Here is a 20157-nt window from a genome sequence, read left to right on the forward strand (position 1 = left end):
CGCGAGACTGATAGCAGCAATCATTCCTGCAGATAAATGAATTGAAAGGACGACACCGTCCCCCCCTTGATGAATGGGAGCGGGGGGAGGCGTCACGTGCTGCTGGCGCGGGCGCCCATTGGTGCGCCGGCACTGCCCCCGCCCGCAGCCGCCGCGCCGACGGAGGGCGCGCCGAGGCGCCGCGCGCCGCTCATTGGCCCGCCCGCCTCATCAATCCCAGGTATTGTAAAGCGCCTGACATCCCCTTTTGACAAACAGGGCTGCCAGGAGTAGCAACTTTTTTTTTTTTTTTAGCCAAATTTTCCCCTCTTCTCATGGAAAAAAAATTTTTGCCACGATTTCTTTTCCTTTTCGCGGTCATATACATTCTCTCTCTCTCTTTTTATTCGAACCCCTCTCCCTCTCCACCTCCCTCTGTCTTGTCCTTCTGCAAACCTGCTCTTAGCTGAGCGATTAGCGACTTCGGGCGTCTCCGAGAACAGGAGGCGGGATGGGGCTGGTAAACACAGCTAAGGCACTTCCAGAATGTCCCGATTCAGCAACTTTCTTTTCTTTCTTCCCCCCTGTCCCCGCCTTGAAGGGAAGCAAAGGAGGCTTTTGTTATTTGGTCCTTTTGAAGTTTGCTTCCCTCTTGCTTCGTCCCCCTCCTGCTTATAATTTAAGATCGCGGGGGCGCACAGGCACTCCACACTCTCTTCACAAGAAATGTTATTTTTCAGGATGAGCGGCTGCCTCGATTTTTCTCACTGTTATTAAATCAGTCAGGCTTTTTGTGCCCTACCCACCCCCCCCGGGAAAAAAAAAAGGCTCAGGTGGATCAGGGATCAGGGCTCTAACTTTCCTGGTTGAAGTTTGTGGTGGTTGTTGTTTTTAAGCAAATTAAAAATATTATTGCCGATTTCCCTTTTTTCCTCTCCTGCGTTATTCTTTTCTCTTCTCCCTCTTCCCTCGTCTCCCGTGCCTGCCCCTCCCGCTAACCCCTCCTCTGCACTCGTGTTCCCAGCCCGGGCCCCTTTCATTCAGGTAAAACTGTAAATTTCCCAACGCGCCATTGTTGTGCAGGATTGCCCAGAGCTCCCTAGAAGCCCCCGAATACTTTTTTGGTATTTAAATCTCCGATAGATAGGACCAATGTAAATTTTGTGACATTCAAACCTTTTCTAGTTCACAAATCAGTCACCCTTGTCACAGTTATTGAAATTCCGCAACTCGCCACACCAGGACGGTGGAAAAAGCGGGCGCGGTCTTTGTTGCCGACCAGGCTTTTGATCGCCAGAGAAAATTTACTTACCTTCAGATGAGTGAGCAGAAAAAGAAATAACACTCCCTTTGATTTAGTTAGGAAAATGCAGACATTTGGATTCAGTGCAAACATACAACACTCGCTTGTTTTCGCGATGCGGCCCTCGATTAACCTGTCTTTGCCCAGCGCAAAGTCTATTCAACAACTGCGCGTAGTTGCTTTTTGTCCCGTCCACAAAGAGCCATTGACTATATATTAAAATGATTGTTGAAAGGTAGAGGAGTATGGCACTTAAAAGCAGGGGAAAAAATCCCTGTGACTCAATCAATTAAGGCGAGCAACATTTATGCATTTCAAAAAATGCATGCAGTTACGGAGGGTTGGGGGATGAAGGTTGCATTTCTCCGCAGCTCTGTTTAAAACCCAGCAGCCCGGGCCGAGGGTTTAGCAGAAGCGTCTGCATATTCATTAGGTCTAATTATTTTCTAGTAAGGAAAACACAAAAAGCCAAGAGTCGGAATCCTTCAATTTGCCCTTTGTTTCTAACTTCATTTGGCTTCTTTGCAGCTGAATCAGAGCCCTAAACTCTTTTCTCAGACAAAGAGACCTCAACTCATCCTTTCACAGGCGGCCCCGTTAGGAAACTCACCAGTGCCTGGGCGAGAGGAAAATGAAAATGAATATTTTGCCCAGCCGTCTGCTCAGACTGCACTGGCTGGAGGAAGGCAGGGTCAGAGTCGGCCTTTCCTCCTTTCTGGTTTTCTGTCTTTTCACCAACTAGACTCCGGCTTGGGGTTGGCGAGCTGAGCTGCTCTTTTCCTGGGTTCTCCCGCCTCAAAACTGAACTTCTGTTAGTTGGGATGATTTCCTGGTGTCTGAGGGAAACTGGCTGAGCATTTGAGCTTGTTGTGCTGGGAAACAGAAATTTGAGAAAGAAAAAAAAAAAAAAAAACCACACACACACACACAAATGTTCAATCCCCAGCAACAAGTCTGAGTCCAGCAGCCCCGGAATTCCCTGCCAACTTTGAGTAGAACTGGGATGGGAAATGGAGGCAAAGGGGTTGAGGGTGTGTTTTTTTTGTTTTTTTTTTTTTTCTTCTTCTTCTTCTTTAACTACCATACACTTTGTTCAAAAAAGATATATCGGAGCCACTCAGAGTCTTTTCTGTTACCTGTAAGGGGAATTTGGATCCTGCCTCACGGTAGTCATAAAAATCTTATCTGCAAGGTGAAGTTTTCTCTATAGGCTGTGCTGCTTTCACCAGGGAGAACAAATATTGAACCCACCTCGCCTGCCTTTCAAAAAAAAAGGAGAAAACAGGGAGGGGAACTGAGGAGGGAAGGGTAGTGGTTGGGAGGGGGGACGAGGGAAAATTATTCTACAAAAAAGAAAGTAAGTCCTCTCCTCTCCAGTCCGTGGAATATCCAAGGGGGACGTTGACAAGAGGGTATTTTTAGGAAACGCGTCCAAATATACAGAGTAAGAGTGAATGTGAGAAAAAAAAAAAAAAAGTTGTGGGTTGTAGAAGTTATCAAGTGGGATTTGCGGCGCTCTCTGCAGGAAACGCAAGCGGCTCCAGTTCAAAGCCACATGCACCAACGTGACATATAAGCCATTAAAATATCATCCTGACGGCTCATTTCTGCTTCATCATACATTCCCTAACTGCTCCCCGAAAGCTGGAAAAGGAGAAATGAAAGATGACCGCCTCGCTGGAACCACAAAAGAGAGGCTTGGAGGGTTCTGTGGTCCCACCTCAGCCACCCCAAAGTGATGTGCAGAAATGAGGCGATCCCGGCAACAGGTGGAGCGGGGTAAGTGCGTGAGTCCGGGGGGCAAGCTGACCGGACCTGTACCCCCAGCCGCGGGGTAGAACGCACCCAAACCCCTCTGGGGTAAAAGGCCCAGCTAGATGTCTTCCTCCAACCCCCCCTCCCTAGCCCCCCAAGTGTGGGTATAGGCCCCACCCCACTGACATTGAGGGGAGGAGGGGGCCCTTCCGCGGAGAGGCTACGCTGGGGATGAGTCCATCCCTTCTTCTCAGAGGGGGGTGGGCAAGGGGGATGAATGGGGCTCCCACTGGCTCTCGGACCAGGAGCAGCTCGTTGCCGCCCGCCTTCCCTCCCCTCTCTGTAAATCGCCCGGGTGCCCCACCTTTGGCACCAGAAGAGGAGTCAGGGCCCTGAGCTTCCCTCGCCCCCAGGCCCGCGCAGGAGGGGGGCCCCTGTAGGCAGCTTCTCCGTCATGCCCCCCCACCCAGGACGGCGGGGAAGGACTCGGCTTCCCCTCTCCGGGGCCAAAGGAGCCGAGTTAGGCCGGCTGGCTGCAAGATGATGGAGCCTCTCCGCCCCAACCTGCCGGGAGATGCCGGCTGGGTCAGCTGCGGGGCCGCATCCTCGCCCTGGTGCGGTCTGGTCCTGCCTCGGGTCGTTGGCCGCTGGGATCCACTCTCTTCGCGCGGCCGCCCGTGGAATGGGCACTTGGCTTGCTTTCTCCCGGATGCGAACCAGGGCTGTGACTAGCTCCCAAGGGAGAAGGCCGCAGCTATCTGGGGTTCTCGGCACTGCCCTAGACATCTAGAGGCCCTAGAAATTAGGGACAAGTGGGGCGGGAACAGAGACTGTGAAAGAAATCTAGCACTGTCCCAAAGGTTTAATAGGAAAGTTTGGAGTTGATGAATAGTCCGTGGGGACAGCTGGGAGCCAGCGAGGTCTTAGGAATGGAGAAGGGGCGTTGGAGGGGCCGCAACTTAGCCTGCACCGTCTGCAGGAAACTCCCTTTGGATTTCAAGGTCATATTTCGACCCCCTTTCCGACAGCAAAGGCCTCAGAGCGACCCGCGAAGAGGTACCGCGTACCCTTCCACTTTAGCCGCCGGCAGCTTGGAGGCGGGAGGCGATTCAAAGGGACGGTTCAATGTCCAGGCTGGTCCTTTAAGGGACCTACTAACGCAGATTCTATTCTGGGCACACGGAGGTCGCCCAGACTTCAGCCCCCAGCTGGGGGAACCCTAGCTTTTCCCTCTAGGGAACAGAAGAATGAGTCAAGGCCGTCGCACAACTCAGCCTCGCAGCCCAACTTCCTGGCGCCTGAGGGCCCGACGGAGGGGAACCCGGGAGGTGCCGGGTGCAGCTGGCGAGCGCAGACCGCGGGCAGAGGCCGGGAGCGTTTTGCCTTTAGCCGGGACGCTCCTAGGCAGCCTGCGGGCGCCCCCCGCCCCGCCCCCGCTCTGCACCTGCCCCGCTGGCGGAGCTGTGGCCGAGAGGCGGGCATCCCTTTGCCGGCGCGCCTGCGGGGTAATCAGTGTGGAGCAGCGGGGAAGGCTCGGGGACTGAGGTCGCTGGCTTGGGAAGCAGGCTGAAGACGACCTCTGACCTTAGGCAGGCCGGAGCCTGCCAGGGCGACCCCACAACGTGCAGCCTTGGTGCTCCCCCGCAAAGAAAAATGATGCCTTCTGCCAGTACCCACTGGCCCCACTTTCGTGGCTTTCCCCTAACGCGATGAAATTACCGATGCTCATTGGCACCTTTTCCTTGTCTCAAGGGAAGGAAGGCAGAGTCTAGTAAGTTTCCAGGTCGTGCTCCGGCTGGTGATTCAGTGCCCAGGGCTGGGGTGAGAAGACAAGTCAGGAGCAACCATCTGGGGAAAACCAAGCCGAGAATTTTCAGGGCTTTTAGATCCCTGGGTTGGCAAGAACCTGAGGTCCAGGGGCCCAGGGACAGCTCCTAGATTCTCTTACCCCTCCTTCAGCAAGATGACTGACTTGCTAAGTGGGGTCAGAGTTTGAACCAAAGGAGAAGATATTTACCCAGGTTCCGTGCACAGGCCGGCGATGGAGCTGCTACAGGCGCAGCCTAAGCTCGGTCCCAGTTGCCTGCCTGAAGTCCAGCCTCTGAAACATTTGTTTGCACGCCTTTGGGTTTATAATGCACAAAGGACCGCCAGGACTGGGGGTAGAAGTGACCCAAGCCTCTTAAAGGGAGGGCTCAGGCAGCATTGTGGGTGGACAGAGGTCTCTAGGGAAACTCACACCCATTTCCCTCTGAAGCAAAAAAGTAAATTCTATTAGTTCCAACCAACCAGGACTTTTCCTGTGCCAGACATCCTGCCATGAGGAAATTTTAGAGCAAGGACGCCCAGCATGCCGCCCTTCTGTAGGAATGTGAAGTTGGGCTTCCTTTCTTTCCTGATCTGTGCGGAAAGGAGCTTATTACCTTTGGGGACAGATGCCTTTTGGTTAGAAAGAATTGAAAATAAATAAAACACTCTGGGAAAAGGTGAGTCTAACCCCCTACCCCCACCCCTCAGACTTGAACCTAGAAAAGACGGGAGAGGGAAGGGAGAAAACACCTAAGCCAGTTCAAGCCCGGGCTGGGGATTGAAGGCTAGAGAAAGAGATCTTTGAGCACAGAGAACTGGAAAGCCTTTGAGATAGCAGAGCCCCACTTGGATTTGGCCTGTGGTTCAACAAGTTAAACAACTGCTTGTTCTGTGGGCTGGAGTGTCAAGACAGGCGGACGTCCTCATTGACAAAGAGCTTGCTGTGTTTGTCCAGCCTGAGAACTTTTCAATGACTGTTTGTCTTTCTAGTCCAAATTGAGGGTTGGGGCTGGGTGAATCGCCTGTTTGGCTGTTCCGCTGCTTTCAACCTTGCCTGACAGATGCAGGGATTCCCCAGGATGGGTTTAAGTCTTTAAGATGGCCAAAGACTGGGTAGCTGTATCCACAAAGTGAATCTGATAAGGAATGCGAATATTTTGGGGGTGGGGTGGGTTATTTCTGAGCTTCTCGACTAAGAAATGTGGACAGCCAGGACCAAATGAGAGAAAAGATCTCCCCGCAATCTGATGAATTTTACATTAACTTTAAAAAACCAACAGCTACGGTTTCCAAATGGGTGAGGAGGTGCAAGCCATATGAGGTTTAGGGATTCCATATCACCTTGGGCATAACAGGAGCTAAGAACCTGCAAAATAACTCCCTCTCCTATCAGTTCCAACACTTAAACAACTCAATTTTTAACCTGCTCACCTCCCAAAGGACACCCAGCCCTCCTTCTCGCTAAACTTAATTAATTAATAAGTTTAAAGAAAATGATGGGGGCTTCTCAGACTTAAAAAATTTCAATTTCTGGCATGAGACATGTTCGAACATTGGCTGATGGAAAGGGTGGGTAACTACTTGCGAAGAGACCCACAAATAAGTTACAGATAAAAATCTAGTTGGAAAATGATGTTTTTTAATATTTCTCATCACCCAGGATATATTGTTTTGCTGTAAAGAGGGATAGTTCTCAGCAGAATTCTTTCACTTGCAAATTTGAAAATAGTCAAAGAAACACTGATAAGCTCTTCAGACCAGCACTTTCTTTCACTCATACATTCAGTCCATACAGTCTTGCCATACAAACATGTTAGGAAATCATTCAACTAGTGACTGTCTTTTCTTCCCAAACAGGCTCAAAGTCAGAAAATGAGATCCAAGACTTCTTTGGTGATGAGGAAACGAATACGGCTTTACCGAAACGCCCTGAAAGAGTCAAGTAAGTTAGTATCCTCGTTTGAATATTGGTCTGCTGAAGTTATTTTTTAAGTAGGAAATAAGTTACTTTTGTATGTTTTTTGTTGTTGTTGATTTTTGGTTATGTTGGTTGTGAGTTTGGGGTGTTTCTTGAATTCCAGTGAAACTTAAAACAACACCTTAGTGCTTGATGCATTTGCATACAAATCAACAACACAACTTCCCACCGGCAACCAGCTAATCCCCCTCAATGTCTACTCATCTGGACATTCTAGAATTAATATTTGACGACTCTCTCATTGAAACAACAACCCCTGACCTTCTGCAGTTCCACTGTCACATTATTCTATGACATATTCATCTTGAATTCATTTCCGGACGATTTGATTGGAATGAGGTTTGACATGTATTGGCTTCCATGAATGGAGCAGACTTTGATCTTGGTGATGGGGTTTACATGATATGCATCATCTTTACCAGGGACACCAGCCTTCTGCAATGTGGCAGCCACGATGTTCCCACAATGTGGTGTCTGAACGGGAAGTGACTGACAGCCGCTCTGTCAGGAATACCTTCATTGTGAAGAATTTAATTTAATATTCCATTTAGAATAAGCATATGATTTAGGGCTGAGAGTTCCCCCTCTCAGGCATCTAGACTGCCTCATTCCAACTACACCACCAGCTGATGGCTGCCTCCAATACCAACAGCTGCCTTGTTGATAGGAAAAGCAACCTTCTTAACAAAAGCTAAATGGACAACTTACGAAATAACTCTCTTCTATTATTTTGGGAGGATTTGATGGCAGAATTCTCTAGAGAAATGTGGTTATTATGTAAATTCTGTTGTTTTAATTCCTCAGTGCTGTTCTGGAAGATCCTTTAACCATGTTTACTAATCATTTGTCAAAAGGCGGTTTGTTTGGAGATTAAATTTTATCCAAGCATATTTTCTTTCATATATACTTCCAGTAATGATAATTAAATCCCAAACTTCCATAGCAGAGGGGAGGAGTATCTTCCTTTATCTTCAAAATCCTGATAGATCTCACCTCCTCTTATAATGTGGTCGTGGACCCATAGAAGGCTTCAGGGGCTTAAGGTCCCCGCCCCCCCTCCTTAAGACTAGAGACAGCTTCTCACTCTAGGAATCTTGAATTCTGTCTACGAATAGCCTATGAAATGATTTGCCCCCTGCTTTGAGTGTCACCCTAGCTAGAAAGAGAGAAGAAAAGATTAAACCAGTGACTTTGCAGACCCAGATGCAGACTATTCACCAACATGGTTAGTGCTTGGCCAGGCTCTAAGCAGTGGCCCTCAGTTTTTGGGATTGTGGCTCTCAGCATAACCTGCAAGAAATCATCACTTAGCATTGGTGGAAAGATCAAAATAGAAAAAATAGCCCAGCTATTGACTGTGTGTCTCTCTCATTTTTTTTTTTTTTCTCTCCAAGGAAGAGAAATTAGACCTTTGCTCACTTAAGCCAGTCATGTGAGTTGCTATAGCAGATTGTAGGGTCACCAAATATGTTTCTATCCAACAGGACTAGAAAATCACTTTAGTTTATGATGTTGCTTTATCATGGCTGGAGTAAACCTCACTTAGGGCATGATTCAGAGGTCTGGAGGGATGTTTGGAGTCTGGTGGTGGAACTTGCTCCAAAGAGGCTCCTATGAAAACCAGCAGTGCTTCCTGAAACTCTGCTGAAGATCTCTGAGCTGCAGAATGCATCTTTTTTCTTTCTGTATATCAAGCAGAAATGTGGACTCAACAATGCTACACTCCCCAGCATGGTTAGAGAGTAGACTGCCCCAGTCAAGCATTTGGTATTTGGGGTAAGTGTGGAGAGATAACTTTCTGAAAGAAAAATTCTGAGCATTACTGAGGGACAGCACCACTCAGCCTGCCCAATCAATAGTCAGTGGAACCTGGAATCCTTGCTTCCTGGGTTCTGAAAGACTAGGGGAAGAGCCTTGGAAACTAAACTATGCCTCCCTGAGTTCGGTGCCTTACCTGTCATCTGTGACCAGCTGGATGCTGCTTTGGGGTTTATTTCAGAGAATCACCTTGAAGACCCTTGCGTTATCAACCCAAAGGTCCCTCTTTATAAGTAATAGTGAGTAAAATGTTTTTTCCCCTCCCTATATCTGTCCCTGGGGAAACGTCCCTCTGTGTTTAGCCAGCCAAAGTGTGAACCACGTGGCTCCAAGGCACTTGCAAAGATTAAGCAACCTTGGTGACCTTAGGTCAACTGACCCCTGACTTCTCAAGAAGCGTCTACCCAGGATGCATCCAGATGTTTCAGTGCTTCAGGAGAAGGCTGCATCTGGGAAGGAGCTCCATGGGGCCGGCTTACTGTCCGTGAATTTGGCTGAATCAGATGCATCTGCCTTTTCACTGTTGGCACAAATAGTCACACACATGTTCAAAGCTTTTCACGGGTAAAATTATCAAGAAACACTCTGTGGTGTAGTAACAGTCTCTGTATGTAAAACCTCTACTTCTTATCCCTGGCTTCTGTGGAGGTGCTTCGAATTCCAGGGGTGGGGGTGTCCACAAACTCAGATGGTTAAAAAAGAAAAGCATCTTTATTTTCACCACCTTCTAATGGAATGTTATATGCTATGAGTGTGGACAACAAACACAGGATTATTAATGTTCACCAGGTTCGCCAGGTTTCCAAGAGAGTCCACAACCAAAGACCAACTTGAATATTCCTATTCTGTGCTGTTATTCAAAGTTTTTGACACAGATGGGGTCACAGCAAATATGTATACTGAGTGGTTCCTCTTTGTGCAAATCAGTTTTAATGGAAGCCAAAGTAGATGGTTAGTTTGACAAACAACCTGAAAGTTAGGTTGTAGATCACCTACTTTTGATTGGGAGAGAAAATATTTTAATTTAAATAAAATAATTTATTTGCTAGACCAGTGCAGCAGTGCCCCTACACTGAAATAGGCCTGAATGCTACAGGAGGATCTAAGTTCTACGTTGATAAATGGTTAGGAGAAAGAGCCTTTGGGCCAGAGGCCCCATAAAGGAAGACCTTGGTTTTGTTTTTGGACTATGTGTTTTCAGAACCCATCATGGGTTCATGGGTTCGCCTAGACCACTGTACCATCAAAAAGACACCTTCTCCATGGGACGCCTTGAAACCAGTGCTTTGTGGAAGGGAAAATGGGGGGCGGGCAGATGGAAAGGAGGCACCTGTGGGCAGAGGGGACAAAATCCAGCAAGGGAGAGTTTACAAGAGGGTGAAAAAGCCCAGGAAAGGAGACGAATCCTTGAAGTCCAGGCTCAGCACCGCTGGGTGGAAGCCCTTGGAACCCCTTCAGAGCAGAAGGGGTCCGGCTGTCAAACACTCTCCTTCAGCTTCTTCTTCTTATTTTAATGCTAACGCAGCATCTATTGGTAGGTTGCTTAAGCTCTTCCGGCCGGAGGAGCAGAAAGACCTGGACTTGTCAAAGCCGAGGGAAATTGTTGTGGAAGTTAATCCCTCACTAAATTGCGGCCCTGAGCAAGGAACAATGCATTAAATGAAGAAAGTCTCAAAGACTCTGCCAACCATTATTCATAAGTTAATTATTTTAAAAAATTTAAAAGAAATCCTTATTGACTGACCAGGAAATGTTTAAGAATAGTCCTTGGTGCTGGGGGTGGCTGAGGCAACTCAGTCAACTCCATCAGGGTTCCCCGCAACCTGTCCAAACGCCTCACCCCCTGCTAGGGGAGCCGGGTCTTTTACCCAATCCTTAAAACTTCTCTTAAGTCTTTCACTGCTTTGAGGGCGCTTTTTGTGGCCGCCGGGGAGGCCGGAGACAACTTAGGGTAGCATTTTCGGCTCCTGACTGCAAGGCAGGCTTGAAGACAAGCAGCCCTTTAAGACGCCGGGTGCTGCAGCCGGCCCCAGCCGGTCGGCAAACAAAGAACCGCTCCCCCCACCCCGCCCCCGCTGAGGCCACACTCGGCTGGGCCAGGACTGAAGGCTTCTTCCACCGGCCGACCCTCCACCCAAGACAGCGGAACCCGCAGCCCAGCCCGGGAGGGCGTCCGGGAGAGGAGGCCGCGGCTGGCCGTGGCTCCAACAGCCCGGCCGGGCAACGTGGCCTCGGCTGTAGGCGAGCTAGCAGAGGACAGAGTCCGGCCGCAGGCACCAAGTGCCTGAGGGCGCTCAGGGTGGAAGCGACCCCCGAGCCTCCTTTCCCAGGGGCAGGACCGCAGACGGACCGAGGGCAGCGACCCGGGGTCGAGGACCCGCCCTCCTCGTGCGCCCCCCTCGCCTTTGTCTCTGTGGCCCGCGGCTCGCTGTGATTTGCGGCCGGGAGGACGGGTCCTTGGGCCCTCTCCGGGGGGCGGCGTGGATGCAAAACCAGCCTCTCCTAGGTCATCACCGTCTCTGGACCTTTCCTGGGGCTCAGTTCCGGGCCCGATTCTAGAGTCCGCCCGCCTCTGAGCGTTCCAGGCACCCGGGAAGAGGGGCCGACAAGGCTAAACGGGAAGCATATGGAGTGGAGGGAAAAGAGAGGAGGAGCGGAGGAGAAAGGCCCCAAGTAGGAAGGCGAAGCGTGTTCACAGGGCTCGCGGAATTGAGAGCGAGAGCCGGAGAAAGAGCGAGAAAGCTGAGCGACACAAGCAAATTCGGAGAAAGCGAGGAAACACAATTAGGGGCAAGGGCTGCTCGCCCGGGAGCTCCCCTGCTCTCGGCCTCCCAATCTGCGGCCGCCGATCCTCCCCGGATCCCCGGCCCGCGCCTCGTCCCGACACCTGGGACCAGCTGCCGAAGCAGGCGGCCGGGCCGGGGGCTCCGGGCCGCCCGGAGGACAGGACGCACAGCGCAACGGCCCCTCCCCGAAGTCGTGGGGACTCGCTCGCTTCCGAGGGCGCGGAGGCCCAGCCGATCCGGCTGGCTTTCGGGAGCGCGGCGGCGGGGGCTCCCGCGGAGAGAAAGGGCTCCGCGCCCGGGTCAAAGCGCATGGGCAGTAGCAGCGCGGGACGAGGCGGGGCGGGGCGCCGGGCGGCTGCGAGCCCGCGAGTGTCTGAGAGTGGCCCCCGAGCGGGGAGGCTGTCACCGCTGACGTCGGGCCGGGCCGCGGGCCAATGGGCGACCTCGCCGATTGTTCCTCTCGGCGGGCCCGGCCGCGGCCCCGAATCTCTGTTCACTTCCTCACGCGCCCCGCTGCTGCCTCCGTAGTGCAAGGGATTTCAAGTAGACATTAAAGACCGAGAGAGAGAGGAAGAAAAAAAAAGTCACAACGCAAAACTCGGGGGGCGGGGGGGGGAACTTTGCAGAAGTTGTTTGTGGTCGTTCTCTCCCCTCCGCGCTTTCCGGTGACGGTGGCCCGAGCGCCCCGACCCAAGAGCTGCAGGGAGCCCCGGCCGGGATGCGGCAAGCCTCCTTCTCTCAGCCGATGTGGGCGCTGAAACTCGTACATATGGCCGGGGCGCTAGGGCACCCCCGCCACTTCCCCCCGACCCCCACCCCGGGGAGCTGGCCGCCAAAGCGCACTCGGAGCGGCCGGTCGGACCGCTTTGGAGCAGAGCCCGGGCCCCCCCAGCAACCCACAGACTCAGCTTTGCGCACCCCACAACCCCTTCCACCCACCCCGCCGGCACAATCACTCCCCTGCTCACCGAGCGGCAGGGGGCTCTACGAAGCAGCCGCCCAGCCGGCCGCGACGGCGGCGCTGGCCCCGCGGTGTCCACCCGGGTCGCAGCCGCCGCCGTCTGACTCTCGGTCCAGGCGCTGGCCGCAGAGGCCGCGGTGTGGCTGGGCTGGGCCTGCCCCCTGGGGCCCGGCAGCACGCTCAGCCCCCGCCACACCTTCTCATTCGCACTGTTTGTCTCAACAACAGGTAGCAGCTCCGGACACCATGGCCCCCAGCTCGCGGCCGCCTCCAGCCCCTCGGTGTTCCCGGGCCTTCACGAGCAGCCTCCCCAGGCCTCCCCTGGCGGCACTCTGAATGGACTCCTGCGTCTGGGGCTCCCCGGAGACATGTACGCGCGACCTGAGCCCTTCCCGCCGGGACCTGTGGCCCGCAGCGACGCCCTGGCAGCCGCCGCCGCCCTGCACAGCTACGGGGGCGTGAACCTGACCGTGAACCTCGCCGCGCCCCACGGTCCCGGCGCCTTCTTCCGCTACATGCGCCAGCCCATCAAACAGGAGCTCATCTGCAAGTGGCTGGCGGCCGACGGCCCGGCGCCCCCGCGCCTTTGCTCCAAAACTTTCAGCACGATGCACGAGCTGGTCACGCACGTCACCGTGGAGCACGTCGGAGGCCCGGAGCAGGCCAACCACATCTGCTTCTGGGAGGAGTGTCCGCGCCAGGGCAAGCCCTTTAAAGCCAAGTACAAACTTGTAAATCACATCCGCGTGCACACGGGCGAGAAGCCCTTCCCCTGTCCCTTCCCGGGGTGTGGGAAAGTCTTTGCTAGATCAGAAAATCTCAAAATACACAAAAGAACTCACACAGGTCAGTATTCGGCACTGTCTGTTTCGTGCGGACCCTCTGGGGGAGAAGGGGGGCCTCCTTGGGGCCTTCCAGCTGGATTTCCTCAAGTTCCACCTGGGGGGAGGGGGAATATTTTGGTGCTTCCATGAGCCAAGTTCATAAAATATTAATTTTGCCCTTCTATTAGAGTTGCAGAAGTTTCCTGAGGCTGTGTGTGGGAAGGATAGTGTGAGAGTTCTGCTGGAGGGGGTGGGGAGGGTGCTTGGGTTTCTGTGTGTGCAAATGTGTGGTCCCTGCTTATCGAATTTGCTATTAAGGTATTCTAGAGGGCACCGTTCATCAGAGTTGTGAAGACACAGGAACAGTCTGTTTTCCTGGTCCCTTTGCAACTGTGTGGCGAGTAGTCCTGCAGGGGTCAGCCTGACGACCTGACCGCCGCCTGGACGGGGAGCTCTCCAGCCCTTTGGTGCCTTCTTTAGGACTTGGGAGTCTGGTGGGCTAACTTCACCTCTGTTTTGAAGCCGTGGCCACCCATACTCCGGATGTTTCACAGACCCTTTTGCTTTAGCAGAGACCCAAGGAGACTCATCTGCCTTAAATGTCATTTACTGAGCTGTTAAGTGAAATGGGGACATGTGTCAACAACATCTGTTAGTTCTAGTTAACAGAAAGGAAAGGAGCGAGCTCAAGAGCCTGAAAAGTTGAACTCCTCTGGCCAGAAGCATCTCTAATTAATGCAATTGCAAGGAGAAAGTTTTCACACTTCCCAGAACAGCCTGTGAAGTTATATTAATTAGTTTAGCAGCCAGGGTTTTCGCTCTCCTTAGCTAGGGTTTTCTTGCCCTGCTTCCTCAAAGTTTATGAAGTCAACATCTCTCCTCCTCCGTTTTGGGGGCGGGAGAAGGGGACGCATGGAAGAGACAGAAAGGATGAAATAAGTTTCAGCTTAGTTCTACTCCCTGGCATTCTGCCTTACCTCTATTCTTGGTGGAAACATCAGCAATTATCAAAGAATTCCCCTAGGCTGGCACTGCCCAGGTAAAGAAGCTTGCTAAAATCCCACTCTCCCCCAAACCCTGCGGTCTTGGGGAAGGCCTTCGTCAGGACACTGGCACACTCGGAGGCAAGAGAAGTTCACTGTTGGCCTCCTACTTTATTTCCGGAAACACACGGTTTATCCGAGCTGCTTCCAGGATCCACCCCCCGCCACAATCTCTTGCAAGAGTTTGTTCCCCGCCCCCTCCGATCTTTATCCAAGGGAAGAAGGAGAGAAGTGAGACCCAGATCGCCGCCCTCAGGCTCGCTATTCATGGAGCTGGCGACCCGCACCGAGAAGGTAGACTCGAGTCCTGAGCCAGAGAAGGAACTCATTTTTAATGACAGGGGGTTTTAAACAAACAAACTTTTACTGCTCTTTGCCGGCCTACTGTTTGAAGTCCGTGAAGCAGAAAATGGTTAAATTCTCAGTGCAATCGACCTACAGCAGAGAAGCACGTCCAGTGCGCCCGAGCTGGCTCAGGTTGCGTCTGTTCACAACTGAATTCTAAGTACATCTTTTCCCTGTCTACAGGCAGTCCTGATTCATTAGCACGGAGTTTTAAAAAAAAAAAAAAAAATTACAGAGCTTCTGCCCTGGCGTTTCCCTCAAACCCTCCTCCTAAGTAAGGAAAAGAGGAGAAAAACAACAACAAAATGTTTCTGAAATGGCAATAGACCTCACTACAAATTATTCATGAAGACAGTTCTCGATTCAACAGGAAAATAATTGCCTTTTCAAATATTAATGGCGTTTCATTTCCTTGAGTCGCGGGAGCGGCAATCAGGAGCCGCTTTCTTGGGAGTTGAGATTTTCTCGGATCCGAATGCCGGGCCCGGCTGCAGAGGCAGCGGCTCCGAGGCCACTCCGAAGCTTTCTCTTCGCGGTGGTCACGGCGATCCCGGAACAACGGTGCTGCCGCGAGGCAGACGCGGGCCGGCTGCCCGGCGCCCTTCCCGGACCCCTGGGCCGGCGGCTCGCCCCACTTTCCCAGGCTGACGGTAGAGGGAGGCAGGGCTGGGATCCCAGGCGGAGGAGAAGAGGCCGCGCCGGGGCGATGCGCGGAGACCCCGGCCCAGCCACAAGTGCGGGAAAATGGCGCGGGCAGAACCGCCCCGCCGCTGCCTAACTTTGTCGGGCGGGCCTGGCGCCGGGCCGGGGAAGGAGGCCTCTCTCGGCGGCTGGGCCTCTGGGAGGAGACTGCCGGCCTCTCAGGACTCAGCCTCAGGCCCAGGCTGCTCGGGGCGGGCTGCAGGACCCCGGCCCAGCCCTGCTTCCCCACGTCCGTCCACCCACCCGCCCGGGGCGCGGCGCCCAGACCTGGTGGGAGGGAGCGGGCGGGAGGCTGCGTCTGGGGGGTAGGGGCGGGGTGGGCTGGGAGGGTGTGCAGTTGGGCGAGGAGCCCCGGGCTCCTCCTGCTGCTGCGGGGAGGCCGGGCGGGCGCCGGGGCGCGGCCTCCCCTGGGCCTGCGAACTACCAGCCTGCCCGTATCACCTTCAGGGCCCTGCTTTTTTCGGCTCAGTACCTCGTCTGGGACGAAATCATTATTTCTGTTTTACATGAATGTTCAAGGCGCTCACAAGATGGATTGGGGAGGGAAGCAATGTTGGGGGTTGCAATCGACCTCAAATTCTATTTCTCCTCTCTTGTCTTGGCAAGCCTTGCTTTCTTTTGCAGGCCCTGAATTGCATGGTTTTTGTAAGTGATTTTAGAAAGAAAAGACGGAAGAAAGGAAGGAAGAAAAGTTGTAGTTTTGCAAATGCTTACAGGGAGCAGAAGGGAGAAAAGGAGAGGCATATCGGGACACTGGTTTATTCTGCATCGTTCTCTTATTTTTTTTTTTAAATAAAATTATAAAGTGTGCCGAGAAACGGCAGATGCCAGCAGCGCCCAGTGTGTCCACTGAACTAACAATACTGCTGCAGTGGGAACTCACAGCGGCCGCGCGGTGAGGAAGCCTTCAGCTTCCAAGCCGCTGCTGGGCGGAGGCGAGGGTTGTGTGCAAACCTCTGGGTCAGCCGAAGCCTCCACGGGACTCGGAAACAGGGGCTTTGTTTATTCAAACCTGCTCCAAAGCACTCATCTCTCCTGGAAGCGGCGGGAGAAGGACCACAAAGGCAAACAGTCCTCCAGCCGTGATCCCTTCCTCCTTAGCTAGACGCTTGGTAGCCTCTCCCTCAACCCAGGGCGCCCCGACAGCCTCCATTTGTTTAAAGCGCCCGGACATTTTTTCCTCTCCTTCCCGCGGCATCTGCAGCTCCTGCAGAAAATTGGGCTTCCGGATTCTTGCGGTCCCTTCCTCCCCCAGATGCTAGCGAGTCCAGCGGGCTGTGAGCTCCCAGGCTGGGTCTCGGTCCGCGGCCAGTATTTCCACCCTAACGCGCGCTCGCGCCTTCGCGCGGCTCCACAGGGCATCGCACCGCGGAGCCGAGCCCTCCCGGGTCTACGCCGGCTGCCCGCCTGCCCTCGCGTCCACCCAGCCAGGCCTGGCCTGACCGCAGCAGCTCCTGCCGAAGCCGCCGCGACAAGGGTGCGATCACTGGAGAGGCCGCAGATCCGCTTGGCCCGGGAGAGCCTGCCTCGCTGGTTTCCCCGCTCGGGCCCGGGAGGCCGGGCCGGGGGCCGGGGGTGGTCTCTGGAGGCCGCTCGACCTCTCGCAGTCGGTTTGGACTGGGAGAGACGGCTGCCCGAGGCAGAGTCTCCAGGAGGCCGCTGGAGCAGCGTAATGAAACATCATTGCCTGCGCGCGTATCTGGAGGGGTCCCGGACAGTTTAGGCAAGATTTGAAGAATGCTGCTAAATGTTTGCCCTCGGGGGGTAAAGGGGAAGGGGAGGGGGCTCCATTTCCCGTAAAAATCGCGACTGAAGTGAATCATTTCTCAGAATACCTTTCCCGGCAGCTCGAGTACACGTTGGGCACGCGCCGTGTGCATCGGCTGCGCTTCCTGAAAGTATCCCATCGCCTTGGCGTTTGCACAAAACCTGCTTTAGGAAACGATGTGGGCCAGGACTGGATGTGTGCGGGGTGGGCCGCTGGGCGGGGAGCGGGGGGCCAGCAGAAACGTTTGGCTGGAACAGCAACTTTAAATTGAGCAGATGCGAGCTCCACAGTCAACTCTACTCTCCGGGCAAAGGTGCTTCTGGTTCCGAGTGGAGAAAATTTGGAGGAAAACAACCGGAGTGGCTGTGGATATTCCCAGGAAGGCAACTGGACTAAGATGGAGTCTTTGTCGCTCCTCCTCCCTCCCTCCGCCCAGGCCCGGGCGGGAGAGGGGGCGGGCCGGAGGCTTGCAGGGGAGAGCTGGGGGGCGCTCGGAGTGGGGGGAGGGGGTGCGGGCCTGCTGCGCCGGGAAGCAGGTTTCTGAATTTTTGTGTGTGGCCCTCTTCCCCAAAATGGAAGAGAAACTGGGAAAGGGTAACGATGTCACCACGCGCACTAACGTCTCTGCGTTGCCTCCGCCAGGGGAGAAGCCCTTCAGGTGCGAGTTCGAGGGCTGCGAGCGGCGCTTCGCCAACAGCAGCGACCGCAAGAAGCACTCGCACGTGCACACGAGCGACAAACCCTACGCGTGCAAAGTGCGCGGCTGCGACAAGTGCTACACGCACCCCAGCTCGCTGCGCAAGCACATGAAGGCGCACGGGCGCTCGCCGCCGCCGCCCGGCTCCGGCTGCGACCCGGCCACGCCGTCTGCCCTCGCCTCGCCCTCGTCGGACTTCGGCCGCGAGCCCCCGGCGGCCTCCTCGGCGGCGGCGGCGGCGCGGGGCGCCGACCTGAGCGAATGGTACGTGTGTCCGGGCGCGGGCCCCGCGCCGGCTGCCCCCGCGGCGCCCCCGAGCCCCGCGCCGCCGCCTGGCCCCGCCGCTGTCGCCGCCGCCGCCGCCGCCGCCTGTGCGAGGCTTGCTGCTGCGGCTGCTGCTTCCGCTCCGCTGCCGGGCAGGTCTAGGCCCGGCCACTGAGGCTGGAAGAGACGGGGAGGGAGGGAGCGAGGGGAGCGGGAAGGGAGGGGGGTCAGCACTCATGGGGGCAGAGCTCACCGAACATGCCAGGATAATGTCCATTGTCTCAAAATATCAGTCAGGTACCACATGGACTGTGCAGTCACATCCGGCACCCTGCCCACCCACCCAGATGCCCTCGACTGGGGAGCGTGAAGCCGGGGTTGGGGCAAGGTAAATGGAGAAAGGGGCAGAAGGTGAAAAAAAGCAAGCAAACATCTCGGGAGAGTTTCTGCGCAATCCTGGCAACTGCAGGTGGCGGAAGTACGACCACAAAGCCCTGTGTGTTCGCGGAGTGGGAGGTGTTCGCCCCGAGGCCCGGGGCTCCGCGAGGTGACCCCTACTCCCCTCCCAGCTCCCAGTCGGAGCCGCCTCGGAATTCCCGCGCGGGAAGGTGGCAGAGGAAACACGCGCCCTCATCTCCTCTCCCGCTTCCGTCCTCTTCGGCCTCCCACACTGCCCCTCCCCCAGCCGTTCAAGTCCCAGGTCGGAAGCTCTCCAGCCCCTTCTGCAGAGGCCTCGAGAGGGAAGTGGGGGTGGGGGTGGGAGGGGCGGTTAGGCACCTGCCGGCGGATGTCTGCGGCCTACGTTGTACGCCGGGGCTGGGAGAGAAGGCCCAACACGGGACACAACAGAGAGGGTGCTAAAGGGGCTTTGGGAGCCAACGCTCTGAGGACCCCACAGACCAGTCACGCTCCCCCCACGCCCCGCCCTGGTCCAGGAGCTGGCCGCGGAGTCTGGCGGATGCTGGGCGATCGGGATGCAGAGTGGGCCAGTGACGTCATTGAGTCTAGGCCTCCGCAGCAGAGGGGTCCCGCCTGGGCGACAGTGTCCGGTGCATCGCAGCAATTCTCTGATGGTCTATGTCAAAAATCACACAATGTTGGTTTTGTTTAAAAGGGGGGAGGGGCGCGTGGGACCAGAGACAAACTGCGAGAATAAATATTTTGAAGGCAAACACCCGATGGGTCTAGATTGAATGTGTATTTGATGTGCTGGGTACCAAATCCCCTGAAAAAGAACCAGAGGTTGGGGGCAGGGAAAAGGAACAGTCTGCAATTGTTGCCAAGGAGAAGGAAAAATAAGGGCCTGGTTCCCGGTCAGTTACCCTCTGAAGGGAGGCTGGCGCTGCCCCAAAATTCTTGCCAAGATTTGGGGGGAGGGGCAGATAAAAAAGACAGGGAAACGTTTTGGTAGACCCATCTCAGTCCCTTAAGAATTTGGAGATAAATAGAGGTGTGATACTCCTACCTATGGGGAGCCCTCAAAGAGCTCAGTTAGAAAGCTGGACACTGCAAACCAGCCCAGATTCTGCCACTCTGCTGGCTTTTCTTCTGTTCCTTCCTCTGCAGACACCGTCGGAAGATTGTCACTCCTGCCCCATCACCATACACTTCCATCAGATAAATAACGTCCTAACTGGAGAGGGACTGTTTTCATGACTCCTAATAAAAAGCAAAATCTTCCAAATACATCTCTAGTGAATTCGCCCTTGGGGAAGGGGCTCTGCAGTCCTCTTCCCGCCCTGCCCCCACCACAATAGGGCCCAGAGGCCGTCTGGCCAAGGGCTGGAGGTCGGCTGCAAACGGTTCTCTCATCCAGCAACTCCCGCCCCGCCACCAAGGTGCAGGGGACATCTGGGGAACTTGCTTCTTCTGAAGATGGTAAAAAAAAAAAAGTCCCAGACTCCAAAGAGGACTCCTTTCTTTCTCTTGCTTTTCTAGGCCCCATTTTTCCTTCCACCCCCATGCAAAATAATGAAATAAAATAAAAAATGCGTAGTCGATCACTAATCGCCTTTAATTTTTCATTTGCTTGTTACAGATGTCCACCGCGTTGCTCGCAAGGTAATCTCGCCCGGCGCAGCTGAGCGCCCGCATCTCGCGCCTGCGACATCAAAGGGGCCGCGCA

The 20157-nt window shown here is 54.4% G+C and overlaps 1 protein-coding gene across 1 annotated transcript; it reads left to right on the forward strand.

The window, feature by feature from the left end:
* The first annotated feature begins 5387 nt into the window (after positions 1–5387).
* On the forward strand, positions 5388–19905 carry LOC136172988 (zinc finger protein ZIC 4-like). Its single transcript, XM_065942133.1, is given in 8 exon segments — positions 5388–5501; positions 5503–5523; positions 6704–6788; positions 12618–13235; positions 17714–18032; positions 18326–18732; positions 18968–19081; positions 19790–19905. Coding segments are annotated over 8 exon segments (1794 nt in total).
* Positions 19906–20157: the final 252 nt, after the last annotated feature.

This window comes from Muntiacus reevesi, chromosome 8, assembly GCF_963930625.1.
Source record: "Muntiacus reevesi chromosome 8, mMunRee1.1, whole genome shotgun sequence".
Classification (NCBI taxonomy): domain Eukaryota; kingdom Metazoa; phylum Chordata; class Mammalia; order Artiodactyla; family Cervidae; genus Muntiacus; species Muntiacus reevesi.